General features: G+C 33.1%; 1 protein-coding gene across 3 annotated transcripts; it reads left to right on the forward strand.

Annotated features, from left to right (window-relative positions):
- Positions 1–10,000: 10,000 nt before the first annotated feature.
- Positions 10,001–20,149, forward strand: LOC125205839 (coatomer subunit beta'-2). Of its 3 annotated transcripts, none has more exons than XR_007173858.2 (26): positions 10,001–10,223; positions 10,497–10,517; positions 10,608–10,669; positions 10,921–10,975; positions 12,276–12,312; positions 12,418–12,743; positions 12,835–12,966; positions 13,047–13,195; positions 13,692–13,760; positions 13,854–14,004; positions 14,081–14,146; positions 14,607–14,795; positions 15,111–15,251; positions 15,362–15,436; positions 15,523–15,699; positions 15,793–15,884; positions 16,068–16,184; positions 16,739–16,853; positions 17,008–17,079; positions 17,361–17,557; positions 17,636–17,729; positions 17,868–17,974; positions 18,130–18,259; positions 18,555–18,781; positions 19,232–19,295; positions 19,794–20,149. XR_007173858.2 is itself a non-coding variant. In XM_048104991.2 (24 exons), the coding sequence occupies exons 1-24, from the start codon at positions 10,221–10,223 to the stop codon at positions 18,735–18,737; spliced, it is 2,760 nt and encodes a 919-aa protein (XP_047960948.1). In that variant the 5' UTR covers positions 10,001–10,220; the 3' UTR covers positions 18,738–19,026. The 3 variants fall into 3 exon arrangements, 1 of the variants encoding a protein (XP_047960948.1); XR_007173860.2 differs by having other exon boundaries at positions 18,555–18,755; XM_048104991.2 differs by lacking the exons at positions 19,232–19,295; positions 19,794–20,149 and having other exon boundaries at positions 18,555–19,026.
- The last annotated feature ends 432 nt before the right edge of the window (positions 20,150–20,581 follow it).

A 20,581-nucleotide genomic window follows, 5' to 3' on the forward strand; every position in this document is an offset into this window, starting at 1 on the left:
ATCAATTAATATCTTTGTCATCCCAAAAAAAATACTAAGTACTAATAAATATTGTTTGGTTATTGATCTATGTATATTAATTACCACAAACATAGAATAAATATAAAAGTAAAAATTGGATATATATATATAGAGGAATGATATGCTATACCTTATGTGAGCTCCTTATGTGAGCACCACTCTCGTTTGACACACTTTTAGCGTTGTTCGTTTCGATTTATCTATTTAGTTTAATTCTAATACGTTAAAAAATGTTATTGCAATTTTTAATTTCACAAATTTCATAAAAATCAAAGCTCAATTTGCTCGTTTTCTCTATAATTTCAAATAAATGAATAAAATAATAAATCAAGCTTTGATTTTTATGAATTTTGTGAAATTAAAAATTGCAATAACATTTTTTAACGTATTAGAATTAAACTAAATAGATAAATCGAAACGAACAATGCTAAAAGTGTGTCAAACGAGAGTGGTGCTCACATAAGGAGCTCATATAAGGTATGTAGCATATCATTCCTCTATATATATATATATAGAGTTGTAATCAATGTCGAACTCTTCTTAAAGACCGAACCACCGAACCATACCAAATTAGGGCTTTTAGATCTAGTTTTTTATGGATGAGATTCACAAATTTATAAATTATTTTCTCCTTCATCACTAGTCTATTATAATTCATCCGAAGGTAAATAAGTCATACTAACACGTTACGAAGATTTAACTTCATTCCAGAATATATTACTTCATTCCAGTAGGTTTTTACTTCATTATAATAGGATTATTACTTCATTCTAGTAGGATTATTACTTCATTCCAGAATATGAACTGATTGTAGGCCATCATCTAGTAATGAACATTCAATAAATAATGAACCAAATGAACGTCAGTAATGAAGTAAATATGATATTTTATTGAAAAACAATGTTAACTTACTTCATTCAGTCATGCGATTACTTCATTACATTAGTTTATTACTTCATTCAATCATGCTATTACTTCATTCCATTAGTGTATTACTTCATAATATGTTATGACATAATTATTTTGTTTAGGGTGTAGGCCATCATCTAGTAATGAACTACATTCAATAAATAATGAACCAAATGAACGTCAGTAATGAAGTAAATATGACATTTTATTGAAAAACAATGTTAACTTACTTCATTCAGTCATGCGATTACTTCATTACATTAGTTTATTACTTCATTCAATCATGTTATTACTTCATTCCATTAGTTTATTACTTCATAATGTGTTATGACATAATTATTTTTCAATTGAAGTAAATTCGGTATGTAATGAATGCGAAAATCACTTCATAACATACGTTCATTTAGTTCATTATGTAGTGAATGTAGTTCATTATGTAGTGAATTTAGTGAATTCGGTATGGTTCGGTGGTTCGGTCTTTAAGAGTGGATTTGTGGATAATGCAACTCTATATATATATATATATATATATATATATATATATATATGATCAGAATAAAAATTAAGGGTTTAGTTTTAATTTGGGGAAAGGCAAAACCCAACACAACCTGGATACGTTGTGACTAGGGGTGTAAATTCGGGTACCCGCGGGTACCCAAACCCGAAAATTTGGGTACCCGAACCCGAAATCTAAAAAATATCATACCCAATACCCGACCCGTATGTGAATTCGGGTACCCTAATACCCGATGCGGGTAGCCGAACCCAACTAATCGGATACCCATAAACCCGGAATTATTATATTTAATTATTCTTTTATATAAATTAAATTGTGATGAGAATAGAAATTATTAAAAATAACACAATACTTATACTATATATTGACTATAATTCTATATTATATAAAACAGACGTAGACATTAGACAAATAGACACTACTTAATTTTAAAATAATTTTTTTTTTGGTATAATTGAAGCATAAAAGAAATTAAAATAATTTTTTAAGACGTTAAATGAACATGTAAATAAAATGGAGAAAGAATAACTAATTAACTATATATTTTCAAAAGATAACAAGTAAGAACATAAATAATGCAACATGAACCGAACACGAATGTAAAGAAGTATTAAATCTGCATGTGATTAAATAAAATTACCCCAGGTTACCCTACGGGCCATATGCCCTATACTAAATAAAAATATTTATCACAAATACATAATTAATCGGGTATTAGTCGGGTACCCTAATACGGGTTTCGGGTACCCTAAACCCGAAAAATCCTAACATTAACTACCCAAACCCGTACTCGAACTCATAATTTCGGGTTTCGGGTACCCAAAACCCGTCGGGTATTGAGACTGGGTCGGGAATACCCGAAACCCGCGGATTAAATTTTCAGGCCTAGTTGTGACCACCACTTACAAAAAAATTGTGGCCATCACTTTCAAAATATTTAAAAATTTCGTTCCCATTTAACGACCATAATTTATAGTCATGATTAAACGAATAGTGGTAAAATATTTTTATTCCAATTTTAAGCCAACCATGTGGTCGTGTAGTGTAGTTTCATTGACGACATGGAAAGCTAATTGACCTAACCATCATTATTATTATACAATGCACACCAGAATTGCCACCTAGCAAAGATCATTCATTCACTTGATTTTCATATTTTACCAAAAATAAAATTTATGAATGAAAAATGCTAAAAGCCAAAAACTAACTCCCTAGAACATTAACAATACAAATCATAATAAAATCAATAAAACATCAAAACCACATTAATTTTGAACAAAAAAAAGTCCACAAATGATTAAAAAACACACAATTAAAAAATACAATGTCACGATTGATTAATTCTGAGATGGTTTTCCTTCAATTATTGGATTAGGAGTTCGAATCACTAGTGAATATAAATGGAAAATCATTAAAAATTCAACCTCCATATAGAAATTTCCAATCCAAACACTCCATTCTATTTTTGGTCACCATTAAGCGAAAATCGATCTTGATGTAAACCTAACTAATGTGTGATCTTCCTCGATCCTCATCTCCTAATTAAAAAATGATGCTTTTACTTAGATAAATTCGAATCCAATATGATAGACCGATCAACAATTTAGCCAAATATTCATATTTCAACCTAATTCGATCAATATTGACAATTTAACATTTATTGTTACTTGGACAAAAGTACCCAATAAAAGAATAAAATATGTAAGTGCGATATTTAATCATTAGTTTCGAATATATAAACCGATAAAAACATAATGTTGTCGCCAATAACTAATGGAAATTGTCTCAACATTCCAAATAAAGGAAGAAATCAAATTAAAATTTTACTCGTGGAAATTCAACTGCGGCAACCAACTAATTAAACAGATGAATTGAATATATATGAAATATGGAAAGTCATTTTAGGCGTTGGTTGGATTTTATTTTGTTCAATTTTTTTATAAATATTTTGGTTTACTAGAGTTGAGTGGCAAGAGCACTATCATCTCATGGTCATAGTCTAGATTGGTAAATTAAAAACGCGAGAGAAGAATTGATCAAATAGATAATGGTAGGGTTATAACACATGGAAATATCAACTTAGACTAAATCAATTAAACTATATGTGACGTTATCAGTTTTTTATTTATATTTTTTGTATTATATTATATTAAGTACTACTATATGGTTAGTAGCTATTTAAATAATGAAGCTTTGTCAATTTTGTAGTCAATATCATGATCTTTCGGTTTAAATTTTTGTTGGTTAGAATTATGGTTTGACCTACTAGATTCATTTATATTTCCTAACTTGATGTGATAATATCCACTAAATAATAATGGAGCATTAACATTAATATTTCGAAACATATCAAGTGATGCATTTTTATATTAGATTCACTTTTTTACCAACTGAATCTCGTAAAACATGGGCCATAAAGTTATTATTACACTAAAAATGGTGTAAAATGAAATGCTTTTAATGATTGCTTAATTTTTATTTTTTATAATAAAAGCGGCAAAGGCCGGTAAAAAAAACAAACTAAGGAGGGTATGAAATACCTAATCTATTACTATGAAGCAACCAAAGGTTGCGTCTTAAGAACATGAACACCACTCTAAAAACCATAAGGAATATGTGACAAAAAATCGGTAGAATAATTCCCTTCTCTATGCACATGGTGAATCGTTACGGCATCAAACTCTTTGGAATAACCCATAAACCTTATGCACTATGGAGTGACAGTTAATAGACACTTCATTTCATCCCATAATCATAGAGACATTAAAATTTTAAATAGCAAAGTTCCTAATCTTTTGTTAGCTCTGTGTGCTTTGCCATTAAAGGAAGGAAGTTTGGCCTACCATCCAATTTGCCGCATTCATGATCTTTAGCTACTCCATCCTAATCCTAAAGCATAGATTATACTATAATTACTTTCAATTTAACTATTGAAAATAGAGTGGCCATATTCTTTCAACTAAAAGAGAAAGAATATCAATAATGTATTTTTTGGGGATAACAGTACTTCTATTAGCTAAAGTTAAACGACAAGAATAGATCAATAAATTGGTGCAATGTATCAAAAATGAAGCTTGATAAATATCATTGATGAGATAAATCGGTTGTTATTGTTTTACCAATGTAAAATACTTTTATTTTGCTCTATAAGCGGCAATGAAAATTTATATTCCTATTATAAATAAGATCTTAAGTGGAAATGAAATTTTAAATTTTTCATAGAAAAACTAAAACTAATACAAAGGTAGAAAAGAGATGGGAAATAATCAATCAACCTATGTGAGGAAAAAAAACTTTTCTCTCAGACAATTAATCAAACAGGTTCTGGGCAGTAATCTTAAATAGTTAAATTGAATGAGCGCAGCATCATTGGATGCATTTTGTTCCATGCTCCACAGCCATAAACTACAGTCTTGTCGAATCATATCATTGTTACACTTATCAATCGCTATTCACGACGATTTTAGTTAAACACGACTTATATTGACGATAACTACGAATAATCACCAAAAAAAAAAAAAGAAAACTACGAATAATCACCACGATCAGTCAACGCTTGTCGTTATTATTTCTCATATTTCTGATTGAGACTGTCGAAATCTCGTACAACATGGGGAATAATGCAAGCATTAATTTCCTATTTTGAATTATATCCCAATTTAATTTAATTTTAAAATAATGTAGTACAAGAAATAAACAATAAAAAGAAAATTATAAGATGAGATCCACGAATAGTGTTAGAGAAAACATACATAGTAGGAGCCGGCTAAGGAACATATAAGTGATAAAACGCTTAATCAGGTCTTGCGACTTGCCCCTCTCTCTACTCGAGTGCTGACGCGGCTCACCCGTCTCTATGTGGTCTCACAAATCGGACGGTAAATATCCTTCTCCTTTGAAATCTCCTTTGAACTTCTAATTGTCCAATTGGAATTGTTGAATTACAAAGAATGGTATTGTCCGTCGCCTCACAATTGCGTAGACCTGAGTTCGAATCACCGGCACACATTTTTGTTTCAATTTCAATATCGATTTTTGTTAAGTGGTTAGTACACAAACTGATCGATTATTATTGTCGGTTAGTATATTAACGAAAACTTATCTATATCATGTTCTAGTTCCCTCCTAGTGCATCAGTAAGTTAATTGATCAATCAGTTCGATTATCAACGTAACCGACCGATGCCATCCTTAATTAGATTCAAAATTCATAAAATAATCAGCCATTATTTATTTTTCTTTTAATTTATTATTTTAATACGCGGCGAGTAGTGGTGCTTTCTGGTAGAAGGCGAAATAGTGGATTCATATTTTGTAAAATCTGAATTATGTACCCACCATGGATGGATACAAATATTGGTAGAGTCAAATGCCCACTTCACATTAGAATATAGTGTCTTTGATAAATAATTCAAAACCAATACTTTTCACCACATCTTCTCTATTATTTTCTCTAGTTTTCAATAAACCCACAACCGCAACGTGTCACCTCATAATTAGCAGCCGATTTCTTTGAAACCCGAAATCATAAAAATCCAATCTTAATTTTTTGCATATTTCATTGTCTTTAAAAGGGAGAATTTATTCTATTGGTTAATCACCATCTAACTAATTTCTTTGCTGTCAGGCTGTGAGCCCTGAATTCAGACATGCACTCCAGATTGCTTCCTTGCAAACTTTGTAACCCAAGAATTTTCTTAAAAAGTTAGATGTTCTAGTGGATAAAATTAGATGCCAAATTGGCCAAGAAGCATATTTTTTTAGAGATAGTAGATTAAATTTAAGCATCTTAACTCTTGCATTGGACATTAAGCCCAAGGTGAGTATAATATTGATAATAGTATATAGATTTGCATAGTCTTGCAAATTGCAACAAATATCTTTACTTCACTTTACCACAACCAATTTGATCCGTCATTTGAATCCTTTTAAGAGAAAATCTTGTTATTGGCAAAAAATAATTAGGTATTAGTAGTAGTGTGTGACAAGTTTACGGCTCAAAAAAGGCATGCACCAATTTATTCTTTAATCATTTCACACTATAGTTATACTATTAATTGATGCATTTCAAGATTTCCTCAATGTCATTCTCTGTCAATAATATTCTCAGGAAAAGGCAAATGATTTTGGAATTTGCAAGCATTAGTTGTGTTAATTTGCGGTCCTTATTCTCTCGTTAAGGGGGATTTTCTTGCGGGGCCGAAAAACGGGCCGGATTATTTGTGCTGGGCCTTGAAGCCCGTTATAATTAGCCACCGGCAACAAGATTTATCGTTGGGAAAATCCAAGACGAACAAAATAACATGGGCCAACGTAGACAATTGGCCCATGTTTTTTTTTCATCTTGGGTTTTTCCGACGTTAAATCTTGATGCCGTTTTGCATATTATATTGTTCTTGTTGTGTGTCACTTTTTTTTTTTTTTTTTTAACAAATTACAATCTTATTTTGCAATTCATTTCCACAGACAAACTCAACTGAATCAGTTCCAAAATCAGACATGCGATTTTAGTCCCTTCTTTGCTACCACTCTCTAATATTCCCACAGTAGAGGCCATGGCATGTCTTGCATAGCTATAGTATTATTTAAAACCGTGTCACAAGTTATATTTAGAAATCATTAATACCATGCCTCGTGTTAGAAGTTAGAACAATTCTATCAGAAAGAACAAAATGTCTAAGTACTATAAATAATTGTAGAACTATAATCAGACACAAAGATAAATGAGAAATCATTATCGATTTTATTTGAATTTAAAAGAAAAATTCATGATCACTCATTTGATATTTCCCCATAAGTGTAAAGATATCATTAGGTGGGGTTGGCTAAAAATCCAAATTTTGATTTTTATAGCTAGGCAGAATGCAAGGATACTATTAGACTATAGTAGAGTTCCATAACACAAAAAAAATATTAGTAGAATATATGAATGGAGCCCATTTTTCTTAACCATTGTTCATAGAATTACATTTTAGTGGACTGAGTTTATTCCAAAGAATATACCATACTATTCAAGCAATGCATTGCATGTTTGAGTGCAGATAATGCAATGATGGTAAAAGTTGACCATCCTTTCTTGATTATCTCAATGTTAGTTCATTATATTTGACAATTCCCACACTCTAAGGTCCTCATACTTTGGGAAATATTTTTATTTATTTATTTTTATATAAAGAAATGTTGTTGGTGATCATGTGCCTATACATAAAGGGCTGATCATGGCCTAGGTGAAGAAGATTGGAGATAGGGATAATGATAAAGATGTATTTTGTTCAATTTGTGCTTATTTTTGGGGTGAGTGGGGTGGGTGTTCCTCTTCTTATTTTTGTATTGAAAAGTGCTCATTTATTTTATGTTCATAATTTGCTTATTTTAAATAGAGTGATGTTGGGTCATAAACTGAAGGAAATGATTTCTTCTGCTTTCATATGTTTCTGCACTTTAGTTTGTCAACTACATGTTCTCATTATAGTGTTGTGTGAGAATCAGAAGTCTTATGTTTTTTCAAGGTTTGATCTGTGAACAAAAAATGATTGGATTTGTTTCAATTGTGTGTTCATTATTAATAGGGACGAAATACCCATTTGTTTTAGTAAACACAACTTAAATTTATCCACATATATAAAAAATGTCATTGATAAACCCTTCACCATCTCCCAACATATACAAATTTTGAGTAAGCACGAGAAAAAAGTGTAATCTTGTTATTTCGTAGAAGGTACTCCCTCTGTCTCATTAGAAATGAAACTTTTTCCTTTTTGGTTTGTCCTATTAAAAATGAAACGTTTCTAAAAATAAAAACAATACCCTCTCTACTTTTTCTTCTCTCCTACTTTACTCTCTCTTCATTAACTCACAAAATAACATTACATAAAATTACGTGCTGAAAAGCAAATGTTGCATATTTAGTGGGACGGAGGGAGTATATAGTATTCATAGTCAAGTGCAGACACGGATCTAATGTGCAAGCAGGAGGGGCAAATGCCCTCCCTCAAAATTTCATATCTATATATAAAATCTATTATAGAAAAAAATTAATATTAGTTTCTTCTTTAAATGCCCCTCCTCAAATACTTCAAATGTCCTCACATGTATTTTTACCCCTGCAATGATCATTTTTTGGATCCGTCCCTGGTCAAGTGGATCAGATTCCTAACGAATTATATTCGTGTTTAATCTTATCATGTTCACACGATAACGATCCCAATATATTTTTACTTGTTAGCCTTGATCCATAACAAGCATTGCGCCATTTTTAATGTTTGTGTTGGTTGTAATACGAAGTCTCTCAAATTCTAAGAAACACAAAAAATGAAAAAAGTGTGTAAATGTAGAGTGGGCTTCCTAGGCCTATTAATGAATACCAAGCCCAGACCCAATGTTTTAGTAAATGTTTGTAATACTTAGTTGAGGTGGTTGACATTATAATTATACTCCATTACATGGATTCTTCTATATATTTCACAAATGTTACCAACCTATCCTGAAACTCTTAAAATCTCGTTTATTATAAAACAAAATATATTTGAAAAATCAAATCACATGAAATTTTATACTCCTACAAAAAAATTTAAGATATGAAAAGCCTTGGAGATTCATTGATATTGAAGGGAAAAAAATCAACTATATATATATGCATATATTGTTCGTTAACTTTTTTCTTAAATGACTTTACACTCGTGACCAAGCAATACTCAATTTATAATTCTGTAATAAATAGTGTGTAGGTGTAGTAGTATAAGTGTATAACATACTCCTATTTCATACACTTAGTATATCACAGACTTTGAAATAATGTACAGATTTTCAACTAGGGAGCACAAAATAACCAAAATTCGAATATCCGGTCCTAATCAAATTGAAATTTAAATTTCGGTTCAGTTTTTTCGATTTTTCTGTTCGATTCGGATCGAAAAAACCAAAAATACATTTTTTTCATTTTAATGAAAAATGAACTACTCTATATATGTCGATTTATATTAATAAATTTAATAAAATTTAGATTTTATAAAAACTACTACTATAAGTTTGGATATGTTAATCGGTAGATGCAATATAATTTTTGTATTAATTATTGAAAATTAATTTTTGAATTTTCATTTTTTTTATATATTGTGCAATTTTGGTTTTTCAGGTTAGATTTTTATAGTTTAGTATTTTGGTTTTTTGGTTTTTTGGATATGTTCATGAGATTTTGGTTTTTTTGGTTTAGATCAATTTTTATAGTTCGAATTTTGATTTTTTGAATTTGATTTTTCGCATAATTCAGTTCAATATTTGAAAAAAAAAACCCAAAACAGAAACTTGAATACTCATTACTCACCCTATTTTCAGCTCTTATGACAAGTTTGGAATTCATAAATCATACTAATGGTCATTTTTTTCTATAATCAAGCTATGATGCCAACACGCAGATCCCAACCGTTCATTCTGATTGGTCACACTTATCAACGGCCATGATTGCGTTAGAATACTCAGCATTTTAATCGTCGAAACCTTTATTTTGGATTTATAAATCATCAAGAAATAGTTATATTCAGAAAAATTAAATAACTAAAAAAGAAAAAAAGGAAAATTCACCTTCATCTCTTCGATCGAATTTTGCTACTCTTTTTGGCTCGGTTTGTTGTGGGACTGCAAAACCCCCCATTCTATTCCTCTCTCCCCATTTCGCATACCAATAGCTCTTGATCGCAGCATTCGACTGCGTATTGCTCGGTGGATCTTGCTGTACGATCGATTGCCTTTCCCAGCTGCAGAGCTTGCTGTAGAAAATGGTGAGTCGTATTGCTTCCGTATTTCTGCTGATTGATTTCGCGCATGCGGCTGGGTATCAGATCTGGAAAATATTTGGAGTATCTGTCAGTTTCATGTCTTTGATATGCGTGGGAGATTCGGCATTCTAATTGCTTTAAATTTTGTGTTGGATTTTGTGATTTGTTTGGATTGGTTTGCGGCTTGTTTGAGATCTGGAGCTGCTGTTATTGTTTGCTGACTCGACTTTTTTGATTGCTTGCTTTGGTGTTGGATTTTCTGGTGGTGTGCTGCAGCCGCTCAGACTAGAAATCAAGGTATTCATTTTACAATTTACATTGAGAATTTATTTTTGTTGTGTGAATGAGTGATTAGTCGATGCTGATAAATTTGATTTGTTCTATCAGAGGAAACTTGCGCAAAGATCAGAAAGAGTAAAGTCTGTGGATCTACATCCAACAGAGCCATGGTATGCGAAGCCCTTGCAACCACGTTTATATTAACTTTTCGGTCCTTTTGTTCTGTTTATTAGTATTACTTTAGTTCTAGGCTGTGATCTGCTTCTTCTCTTTGGTTGGCTTACTTGTATATATATAATTATATATAAATTTTGCATTTGCACGCCTTACTGAGATGTGGGATAACAAGTAGTACAATTTAGATGTCTGTTTCATTGCTTAAAATTTCTCATTGCTTCTATGATTTCTTGTGCGTCCTCAGGATATTGGCGAGTCTGTATTCGGGGGTTGTTTGCATCTGGAATTATCAGACCCAGGTATGCAGAATACTATTGCATGTGTAATTTCAATCCTATAGAAGATTTTAATCATACTGAATACATGGACATTTCTTAGATGCTTGTGTAATTCTGTATCTCTAATTATTTGATTTTGACATGGTAGAAGGCCTGGCTAAATATGGCAATGCAATTTTGTGCTGTGATGAAAATACAGCTAATCTTTTGTATCAGAGAATAAAAGTCTTCTATTAAGAAACTAGAAATTTGTTATAGGAAAAGCATCCCTTTTCGCAAAGGGATTAGTGATTCCTGGAAAGGTGATGACAGTCTAGCTAAAGATACAAATAAAAAATATTTAAACATGTGTGAAACAAAATAATCCTTGAATATTTATGATTTGAGAGCGATTGAGCAAGTCCAAACTTCATTAATTCCCATACCACTTCGATGAATTATGCTTGATCCTCAAAGATCTGCATACTAATTGTAGCTGTGATGATCAATGGCTGTAAGATTAATCCCTTAACGCTTGACTGCTTTTGCATGTAATACCTAGAGTAGAAAAACAAAATTTTGACTGAATGTGACAATGAAACACTATATGCCAAGACATACCAGTTTGGGGAAAGAAGAACTTTAAGATGCATTTTGCAACCTCTCGTATGCAAGTTACTTTCCAAGTCTAATAAATATAAGAAGGCCTGTAGTTTTCTAGACATAGAGATCCAGATAGGTTTCAAGAAAGGAAGCATGGTAAGATTGAGTTGAAAAGGATTTGCATGAGAACTTTCCAAATGGATCCTTGAATTACCTTCTAACATCTTCTTCACGCTCTAATATGAGATTCGGAATAGAACTTCTTTCAATTTCTTTAGCAAGGAGCACAAATTTCAAAGAAATAGAAGAGTGACGGTAGATATAATCTGACTGTTGCTGATATATTCTCCTTCTTCGAGCTTCCAAGAGCTTATAAACCTTTAAAACTTGTAGTTTCTAAAGTCTTGATCTTTTCAGGATTAAAGTAGCATCACCATTGTGCAAAATGATGCCACCATCAAATACTTACTGCTTTTCAATTTTCCCAATAATAATGTATTCTACTCCTTTCACACACTTGTCCACTACCTTAGAAGTAGGTTCCTTGAAGGATTTAATCTTTTTAACTTGTTCTGTACTCTGCAAAATGGTGACATGTACAGAATAAATGTTTATGTTCATCTCAATAGAGAATTGAAATCTTATATGCTATGTGATAACTTGCTATCTGAAGTTACCCTCTCTGCTATGTTTTTATACACTTGAATTTTGTTCTAAAAGTTTATTATTATTGCTGCAGATAATGGTTAAATCTTTTGAGGTTACTGAACTTCCAGGTGCACAACTTGAACCTTTAGTGTTCCTTTTCGATAAAGAAGTTTAAATTGTTTTTTCATGTTGGTAGAATCCCTTTAATGATAATTCCTTACAAAACAATGCAGTTAGATCTGCTAAGTTTATACCACGAAAGCAGTGGGTGGTTGCTGGTGCTGACGACATGTTCATTCGTGTCTACAATTACAATACGATGGATAAGGTTAAAGTATTTGAGGCCCACACAGATTATATCAGGTGTGTGGCAGTTCATCCCACTCTCCCCTATGTGTTATCATCATCAGATGACATGCTCATAAAGCTCTGGGACTGGGAAAAGGGGTGGGCATGCACTCAAATATTTGAGGGTCACTCCCACTATGTGATGCAAGTGACTTTTAATCCCAAAGATACCAATACTTTTGCTAGTGCATCACTCGATCGCACAATTAAGGTATACAATGGTTCTCTCTAAGTCAGTTTTTTCTGAAGGTTTAGTTAAGTGTGTGTGATGTGATACATATCTGTTTGTTTTCTCTTTGTAGATTTGGAACCTTGGCTCCCCTGATCCAAATTTTACCCTTGATGCTCACCTGAAAGGAGTAAACTGTGTTGATTATTTTACTGGTGGTGATAAACCTTATTTAATCACTGGCTCTGATGATCACACTGCTAAGGTACCTCGTTTTTCTTTCTACATCTGTTGTCATGAGATTGTATGTGCATAATCTAAATTATCTGGAGAACTTGTAAACAGGTGTGGGATTATCAGACAAAGAGCTGTGTCCAGACACTAGAAGGCCACACACATAATGTTTCGGCAGTTTGTTTCCACCCTGAACTTCCCATTATAATAACAGGTTCTGAGGATGGTACAGTTCGCATATGGCATTCCACCACTTATAGGTGAGTTTATGGTTTTATGCTTGTAGCTGAGTTACACTAGTTGAGTTTTTTCAAACCCTGTTTTTCCAACCAATTAAATAGCATTCATTACTGCAAAAACCATATTACAATCATTTTCTCCTTTTAATTTTCCCACGCGGAGTAGTTTTTTTTTCCCATAAATTGTCTGCACCACCTACAAATTTTTAGTTAGTTGGATTGATTGCTGAAACGTAAATCTTCTGGGTGTTGTTATTATACATCTGTGTCTCAAATCAATATTTTTTCTTGCTGATATTGTATACACGTTTTGTTAGTCTTTTTTTTTTCTTGCATTCTCTTGCTATGCTGTCATGTCACTGTTGAGAATGGTGAACTGAATGCACATGTGTGTGTGCGTGCGTGGTATATATTGATTTATCTGTAATTCGTTATGTTTGTACGTTGTAGTATTTTCTACATAAGATTTTGGATGCACATTGATTGATGCCTCACAAGTCACTTCATTATTTTGCAGACTTGAAAACACATTGAATTATGGACTTGAAAGAGTTTGGGCAGTTAGTTACTTGAGAGGATCACGACGGTAAGTTTATTTTCACTGTTACTTGAAAAAGTAATGTATGCATTTATATTTTAATTGGAGGGGGCACCTGGATTTGATGAGTTTTATCTGCAGGGTTGTAATTGGCTATGATGAAGGAACCATAATGGTAAAGCTCGGTAGAGAGGTGCCTGTTGCAAGCATGGACAATAGTGGGAAAATCATATGGTCTAAGCATAATGAGATCCAGACTGTCAACATTAAGAGTGTTGGGGCCGATTATGATGTATGGCACTTCGTGGTTAATAATATAGTTCTGAATACAGTGTACTATCCGAAATTACTTTATATTTCTGTCTCAGGTTGCTGACGGAGAGAGATTGCCTTTAGCTGTGAAGGAGTTGGGAACCTGTGACCTTTATCCACAGGTTAGTGTCCCTAGTCTAAAAGCAAATTCATGTCTCTTAGCTCTGTATTTCTAGAATATTCTACTGTGTTGTACACTTCATTTATTTTGTTTATGTATCATTTGTTTATATTCATTTAGGAGTCATATTGTTAGTTATTTGTCATAGTGCTGATGATAAACCATGCAAACTCTCAACTCTCAACTAGTATGTAATAAGCGTGGCTTTATTATAGAAATGGTCATCTCAATCATGTAGTGAGACTACCTCTAGCCTATGGCTACTGTTCATGGAGAACTTGGATCATGACAGGCTTCTTAATAAAGAAATATCTAGAGTTCATTTCCATTCCCACTCTTGCTTGATAGTTGGAAAGAGATGTCTCTTTTATCATGTTGTTGGTGCTTGTTGTTCATATTTTTATTCACTGTTTGGCTGATTTTATTTTGCATTAACTTTCATAGCCATGTACTTTTGACAGAGTTTGAAGCACAATCCTAATGGTAGGTTTGTTGTTGTATGCGGGGATGGTGAGTACATCATATACACAGCTTTGGCATGGAGAAACAAATCCTTTGGCTCGGCTTTGGAATTTGTTTGGTCAACGGAAGGAGAATATGCTGTTAGGGAAAGTACATCAAGGATTAAGATCTATACTAAAAATTTCCAGGTACATCAAGGATTAAGATCTATACTAAAAATTTCCAGGTTGGTTCCTTTTAATGCCATTTCCTTATCCTTCTTTTTTGAGAGGAGGGGGGGATCCAGAACAAATGATTGCTGTGCTGCTTTTTCTCTAGCTTGAGATCATCCAGCTTACATCATCCTTCATTTTTTGCAGCAGTTTTATTTCGCTCATAATTTCATAGTCATTTCATGTATGATGTGCTTTTAATTTCGTCTGTTTCTGTGAATTTATTATACCTCAGTAGGTTGTTTTAATTTATCTGTTCAAAAATAATACTAGGAATGATGTCTCTTTCAGGAGAAGAAAAGCATCCGCCCTACATTTTCGGCTGAGCGCATCTATGGTGGCATATTATTGGCAATATGCTCAAATGATTTTATTTGTTTCTATGATTGGGCTGAATGTAGGTTGATACGTCGAATTGATGTCAATGTTAAGGTGAGGAAGTTAAATCCATGATACATTTGTCAATCATGTTAATGTTGTCAGCTTTCATCGTATACAATATGTTCCATGTGGTTATTGATTCTTATGGCAATCCATTTCAGAATCTTTACTGGGCTGATAGTGGGGATTTGGTGGCCATTGCCAGTGATACGTCATTCTACATACTTAAGTATAATGTAAGTATATTATTCACCTTAATGTCCTTCTGAATTTGTGTCATAGTTTTTATTTAGTAGTGACTGGATCAGCCTATCTGTTGCAGCGGGATATAGTTTCTGCCCATCTGGATAGTGGGCGATCAGTAGATGAACAAGGGGTGGAAGATGCTTTTGAGCTTCTTTATGAAATTAATGAAAGAGTACGAACTGGTCTCTGGGTTGGGGACTGTTTTATCTACAATAACTCGTCTTGGAGGCTTAATTACTGTGTCGGTGGTGAGGTATATTATAATATTCTGTAGTTAATATACTTATAAATACGAGAATAAACACATATTTATGTCAAGTCAATGTTTATTTATGTGCCATCATAGGTGACAACTATGTTTCATTTAGACCGGCCTATGTACCTGCTTGGGTATCTTGCTAATCAGAGTCGTGTTTTTCTCATCGACAAAGAATTTAAGTGAGTTCTTCACTCAATTCTAGAAGAAACTCTTTCATTCTCTTCCTTACATCGTGCGAGTGCATAATTCTGTTTAAACTTATTCTCTATGAGCCCAAATCTTCTAACTCTTTAAGTGAGGGAAGATAACCTTCCATCTTGGTTCTAGATCACTGAATATGTTTTATGAATCCTCTTTTCCAGTGTTATTGGATATACCTTGCTGCTCAGCTTGATTGAGTACAAGACTCTCGTGATGAGGGGTGATCTGGAGAGGGCAAGTAAGGTCCTGCAATCAATTCCAAAGGAGCATCAGAACAGGTCTTTAACATATTTAATGTTGTCATTTGACTTCAAAACTGTCTTAATTTACTTAATTCTCACTACCATTATGCGTGATTGTCATAAAAGCACCATATTTACGATATAGAGACATGCAGTTATCATCATTGATTGTGGAAATTATTTAGCTAGTTAAAATAATCTATTTACCTTATTAGCTCTCATCACTACTGCTTTTCGATAAGTGAGAATGCTGTAAGCATACTTGTCTTGCTTTTATGAATAACAGACCACAGTAAGATCCAAGACATCAATAATTATCAGTTTTTCTGATTTGAACTGATGCTGCAATATACATCTCGGATTCTTCAACATTCTGGGTTTCATCCCGAGGTCAATAATGTTATAATATTCCTTATTCCCTGGAAAAAATTCAGACTAGTGAGAAATTGGAATATAGCGTGAAAAAAATTATGGAATATGCTGCATCCACGTTTTCATTTTTTTAATCATCTTATTTTATACTAGCGCATAATTTCCTAATACAGTAAATAATTTACTTCACATTTTAATATTATTTATTTTTTTGACAGTGTGGCCCATTTCTTGGAATCACGGGGGATGATAGAAGATGCACTTGAAGTTGCTACCGATCCCGACTACAGATTTGAGTTAGCCATACAGCTAGGAAAGCTAGACATTGCAAAGGTAAACTGCAGTGACTTGTTTGGTCAGCCTATCAAAAATTAAAAATATGTGGGGAGCATATTTCTTTCAGTAGTTTTTTTGTAAGGTTCTCATCTCTCTTGTGTTTTGTACTGAAGTTTCCTTTACAAGTCCATTTTCATTTTGTTCCTTACAGGAAATAGCAACAGATGCACAAAGTGAGGCTAAATGGAAGCAATTGGGTGAATTAGCCATGTCTAGCGGAATGGTATTCTCTTGATATCATGCTCTGCTGAAACTGATTAAATTTACTTTTCCGAAGACTTTAATTAAGATGAGCTGAATTTTTAACTATGACATCGCTGTCTTACATAAAACAAAGATATACTGCCTGTTCCTCACTTCCCTATCTAAATATGCTGTTTGACCAATGATAAATGAATTTTGATTTTTGACTTTTTCAATATAGTGTTTGTTGATATTCTCTCACATTTTTGATCTTATTGATATGTTTGCTAAACTTTATTTTGCGCGTGTTCTGCATTTCAGTTGGAGATGGCAGAAGAGTGTTTGAAGCAAGCTAATGACCTGAGTGGTTTATTGCTACTCTATTCATCTTTAGGAAATGCCGAGGGGATTAGTGAACTTGCCTCTCTTGCAAAAGAGCATGGTAAAAACAATGTTGCATTCCTTTGTCTGTTTATGTTGGGTAAATTGGAGGACTGCCTACAATTGTTGGTAGAGAGGTATGCAGTTTTGCTAAATTTGTCTGGTTAGACCATTACTTAAATGTTTTTACTAGTAAATCAAGAAAATCTTTACAGCAATCGGATACCAGAAGCTGCATTGATGGCTCGGTCTTACCTTCCAAGTAAGGTGTCAGAAATTGTTGCTCTTTGGAGAAAGGACCTCAACAAGGTAATGGCTTATGTGATTTCTGTGTTCTTGTTTGTGGGACTTTTGATTAAAATAAATGTTTTTTAAGTCTAAATAGAAGGAACTAATATCATGAGGTTGTTGACATGGATTTTCTTTTGGTTTGAATATTATCCACAGATTAATCAGAAAGCTGCAGAATCACTTGCTGATCCTGAAGAATATCCAAATATGTTTGAGGATTGGCAAGTCGCACTTGCTGTTGAAGCTAAAGCTGCTGAGACAAGGTTGGTATTCAGTTTGTAATATCCCGCTAGTTAGATAGCCATGGATTCGACTTTCTGTTGCGGGGTCTGTCTTTCCTTTCTTCAATTCCTAACATGTCATGAAATTCTGTTCTGATAGTAGTCAATAGTTATACATTCCACATTTGCATTTGTAGGGGTAATTTGCCTCCAGCAGCTGAATACATGCAACATGCTGATAGATCAACAGCAAGTCTTGTAGAACTCTTCAGAACCATGCAAATCGAAGAAGATGAGCACCTAGAAAATGGTGGCTTGGATTATGAGGTAGATTGTTTAATTTTTCATCCATTTTATTGTTAAATTACATAATTTTATATCATAAGCGGATCTACCCGTGCCTGATATCAGCATAAGTTTTCAGAGGAGATTTTTTTCATAAACATTCTGTAATTTGTGAGTTACTGCCTGGCATTGAAGAATGAACTAGCTGAAGGTTAATTATCTTTAAGTATATTTTGTTGCATGATCATCTTTCTCCCACAATGTCAAAATCCAAACAATAGATATCTTGTGAGGTCATTGGTGCTGAGTGCTCATTATATTTCTCGAATTTGCTTAGGATGGAAAGACAAATGGTGAATTGTCACAAGAGCAGGATGATACACAAGTGGATGGGCATGATGAGAGTCATCAAGAGGCTGTTGTGGTGGATGGTGACCCTACAGATGGTGCTGTGCTCGTCAACGGAAATGAGGCAGAGGAAGAGTTGGGAGCGAATGATGGCGAAAAACCGTCAGCCTAAAAGCCATTTGTTGGAATGGTGTGAAAATCATAGTTTTGTTTCTGGTGATTATTTGATAATCTTTTAGCTGCTTGTTGACTTCCATTTATTGTAATTCTTGTACCTTTTTTAGTTATTGTATTCATCTATCATTTGCTGTATCTGTTTCATCTACCTCTAGAATTTCGGAGTTCAGCTAAATTGATAGTACATCATTAGAAACCATTGAGCTCTAGGAAATTTTTTGACATGTAATTAGGTTGGGACAAAATTTATTTCCTGATGTATAATATATATAAGTTCAACACTACCATGCATTTTGTGTGAAATTTTTCTCAAGTTCATTTGGAGATCAAGTCGAAGCTATCTAGATCTATAGGATAATCATGTGGTATTTATAATGTTAATTGGATTCTCTTATCTCATAATTTTCTACTCTATTATTCTATTAACTAACTGTTATTAACTCATATGGTTAGATCCTTATTTCTCCCTCTTTCTTGCTGAGTTGGCAGTGCTCACGCAACCTGGCTGAGTTCATTGAAGACAGATGGTTGCAGATGTCTGCTATATTTCTTGGTAAGAAGTGAGGATTGGTGTGTGAAATATATGTTTATTGTGCTGATCAATTGTTAGGATCTGTATGTGTCTAAATAGGTGTTGCTAATAGCATTTGATGACCCCATACTTGTTCATTAGATGCACATTTCATTGTCTGCTCTAAAAATATACTCGTTCTGTGAAATAAAGTCCCATTTTGACTCTCGCTGGTTTCAAGAAATGGAAAGGAAAGTGGATTGGAAACGCTAGTAGAGTGTGGCTCCTATACTTATAAAAATTGAAACAAGACTTTTAGCTGTGAACGTCATTTATGGTAAAATGGGACTTAATTTCGTGGACGGGGTTAGGACTTTTTAAAATTTCTATGACCCCGTCAGCTAACACTCCTATTTGAATAACTTAGTATTCAACTAAAGGGTTTGAAGAACCTTAGTGATATGTAGTTTACGCTCTTTGTTCTAATATTTATATAATTTGTTGACCCATATTAAGACAACTGAAGTTTCCTTGTCACAGATATGCTATAGGTTGTTTGCCTGAAGACGAAGACTCGTCTTGCGATTATTGAAGACATACACAACGTAGACTTTAAAGATGTTTTGCTTAGTACATTTTTATGCCGATCAATTATGGTTTTCTATATAGTCTGCGACCATAGTGACTTGATCCTGTCCGATCTTGTTTAGACGAACTAAGTTGTGTTCATCATCTAGTAGTCTACTTTAGTTGAGACATAGGCCGTTTCGTTAATCTCTTTGGTTCGTGGCGTTGTGAATCGTAGATACACAGCTGCACTATGGTACAAAATCTACCCACATCTCCTCATTGTCAAAGATGTTAATTTTAGTTTGTTCCACTTCGAATCAGTGCCATCCTCTCTCTCTAAACCTCAAATCTTTTCCCACTAAATTAAACTTTGGGAAATTATATTTCCTCTATCGTCTGAAATAGAGTTTTTGGAAATGGTATAAGAAATTGGTGAATATATTTAGGGATTGAGAGGAACTTTGACAAGTAGAAAGTTGAATCGTTGTGGAGAGGAGACACGTGTTTTGTAAATTTAGGAATTGTTTATACTAAGGATAAGATGGATAAGTCTGAATTACTAAAAATAGACAACGTTGTTTTTAAATCATCAATTTCTTCTAAATGTACCAAAATATACATATCACACTTGATAATTTTACTTCTTAATCAATGTTTCTATTTGGAATACTAATTTCTCAAAAGTAAACATTTCAACAAATTAAAAGGATAATAAAGCAGGATCACTATAAAAATCTAGATAGATTAATTTGTTTCTC

The sequence above is a fragment of the Salvia hispanica genome, chromosome 6 (genome assembly GCF_029641045.1).
Source record: "Salvia hispanica isolate PSC_SH4W2 chromosome 6, Shi_PSC_v1, whole genome shotgun sequence".
Lineage (NCBI taxonomy): Eukaryota > Viridiplantae > Streptophyta > Magnoliopsida > Lamiales > Lamiaceae > Salvia > Salvia hispanica.

Coding starts and splice junctions, on each gene's coding strand:
- LOC125205839 (XM_048104991.2), top strand. Junction 12,967..13,046: donor CTGATGATCACACTGCTAAG/GTACCTCGTTTT, acceptor ACTTGTAAACAG/GTGTGGGATTATCAGACAAA. Junction 16,185..16,738: donor CCAAAGGAGCATCAGAACAG/GTCTTTAACATA, acceptor TTTTTTTGACAG/TGTGGCCCATTTCTTGGAAT.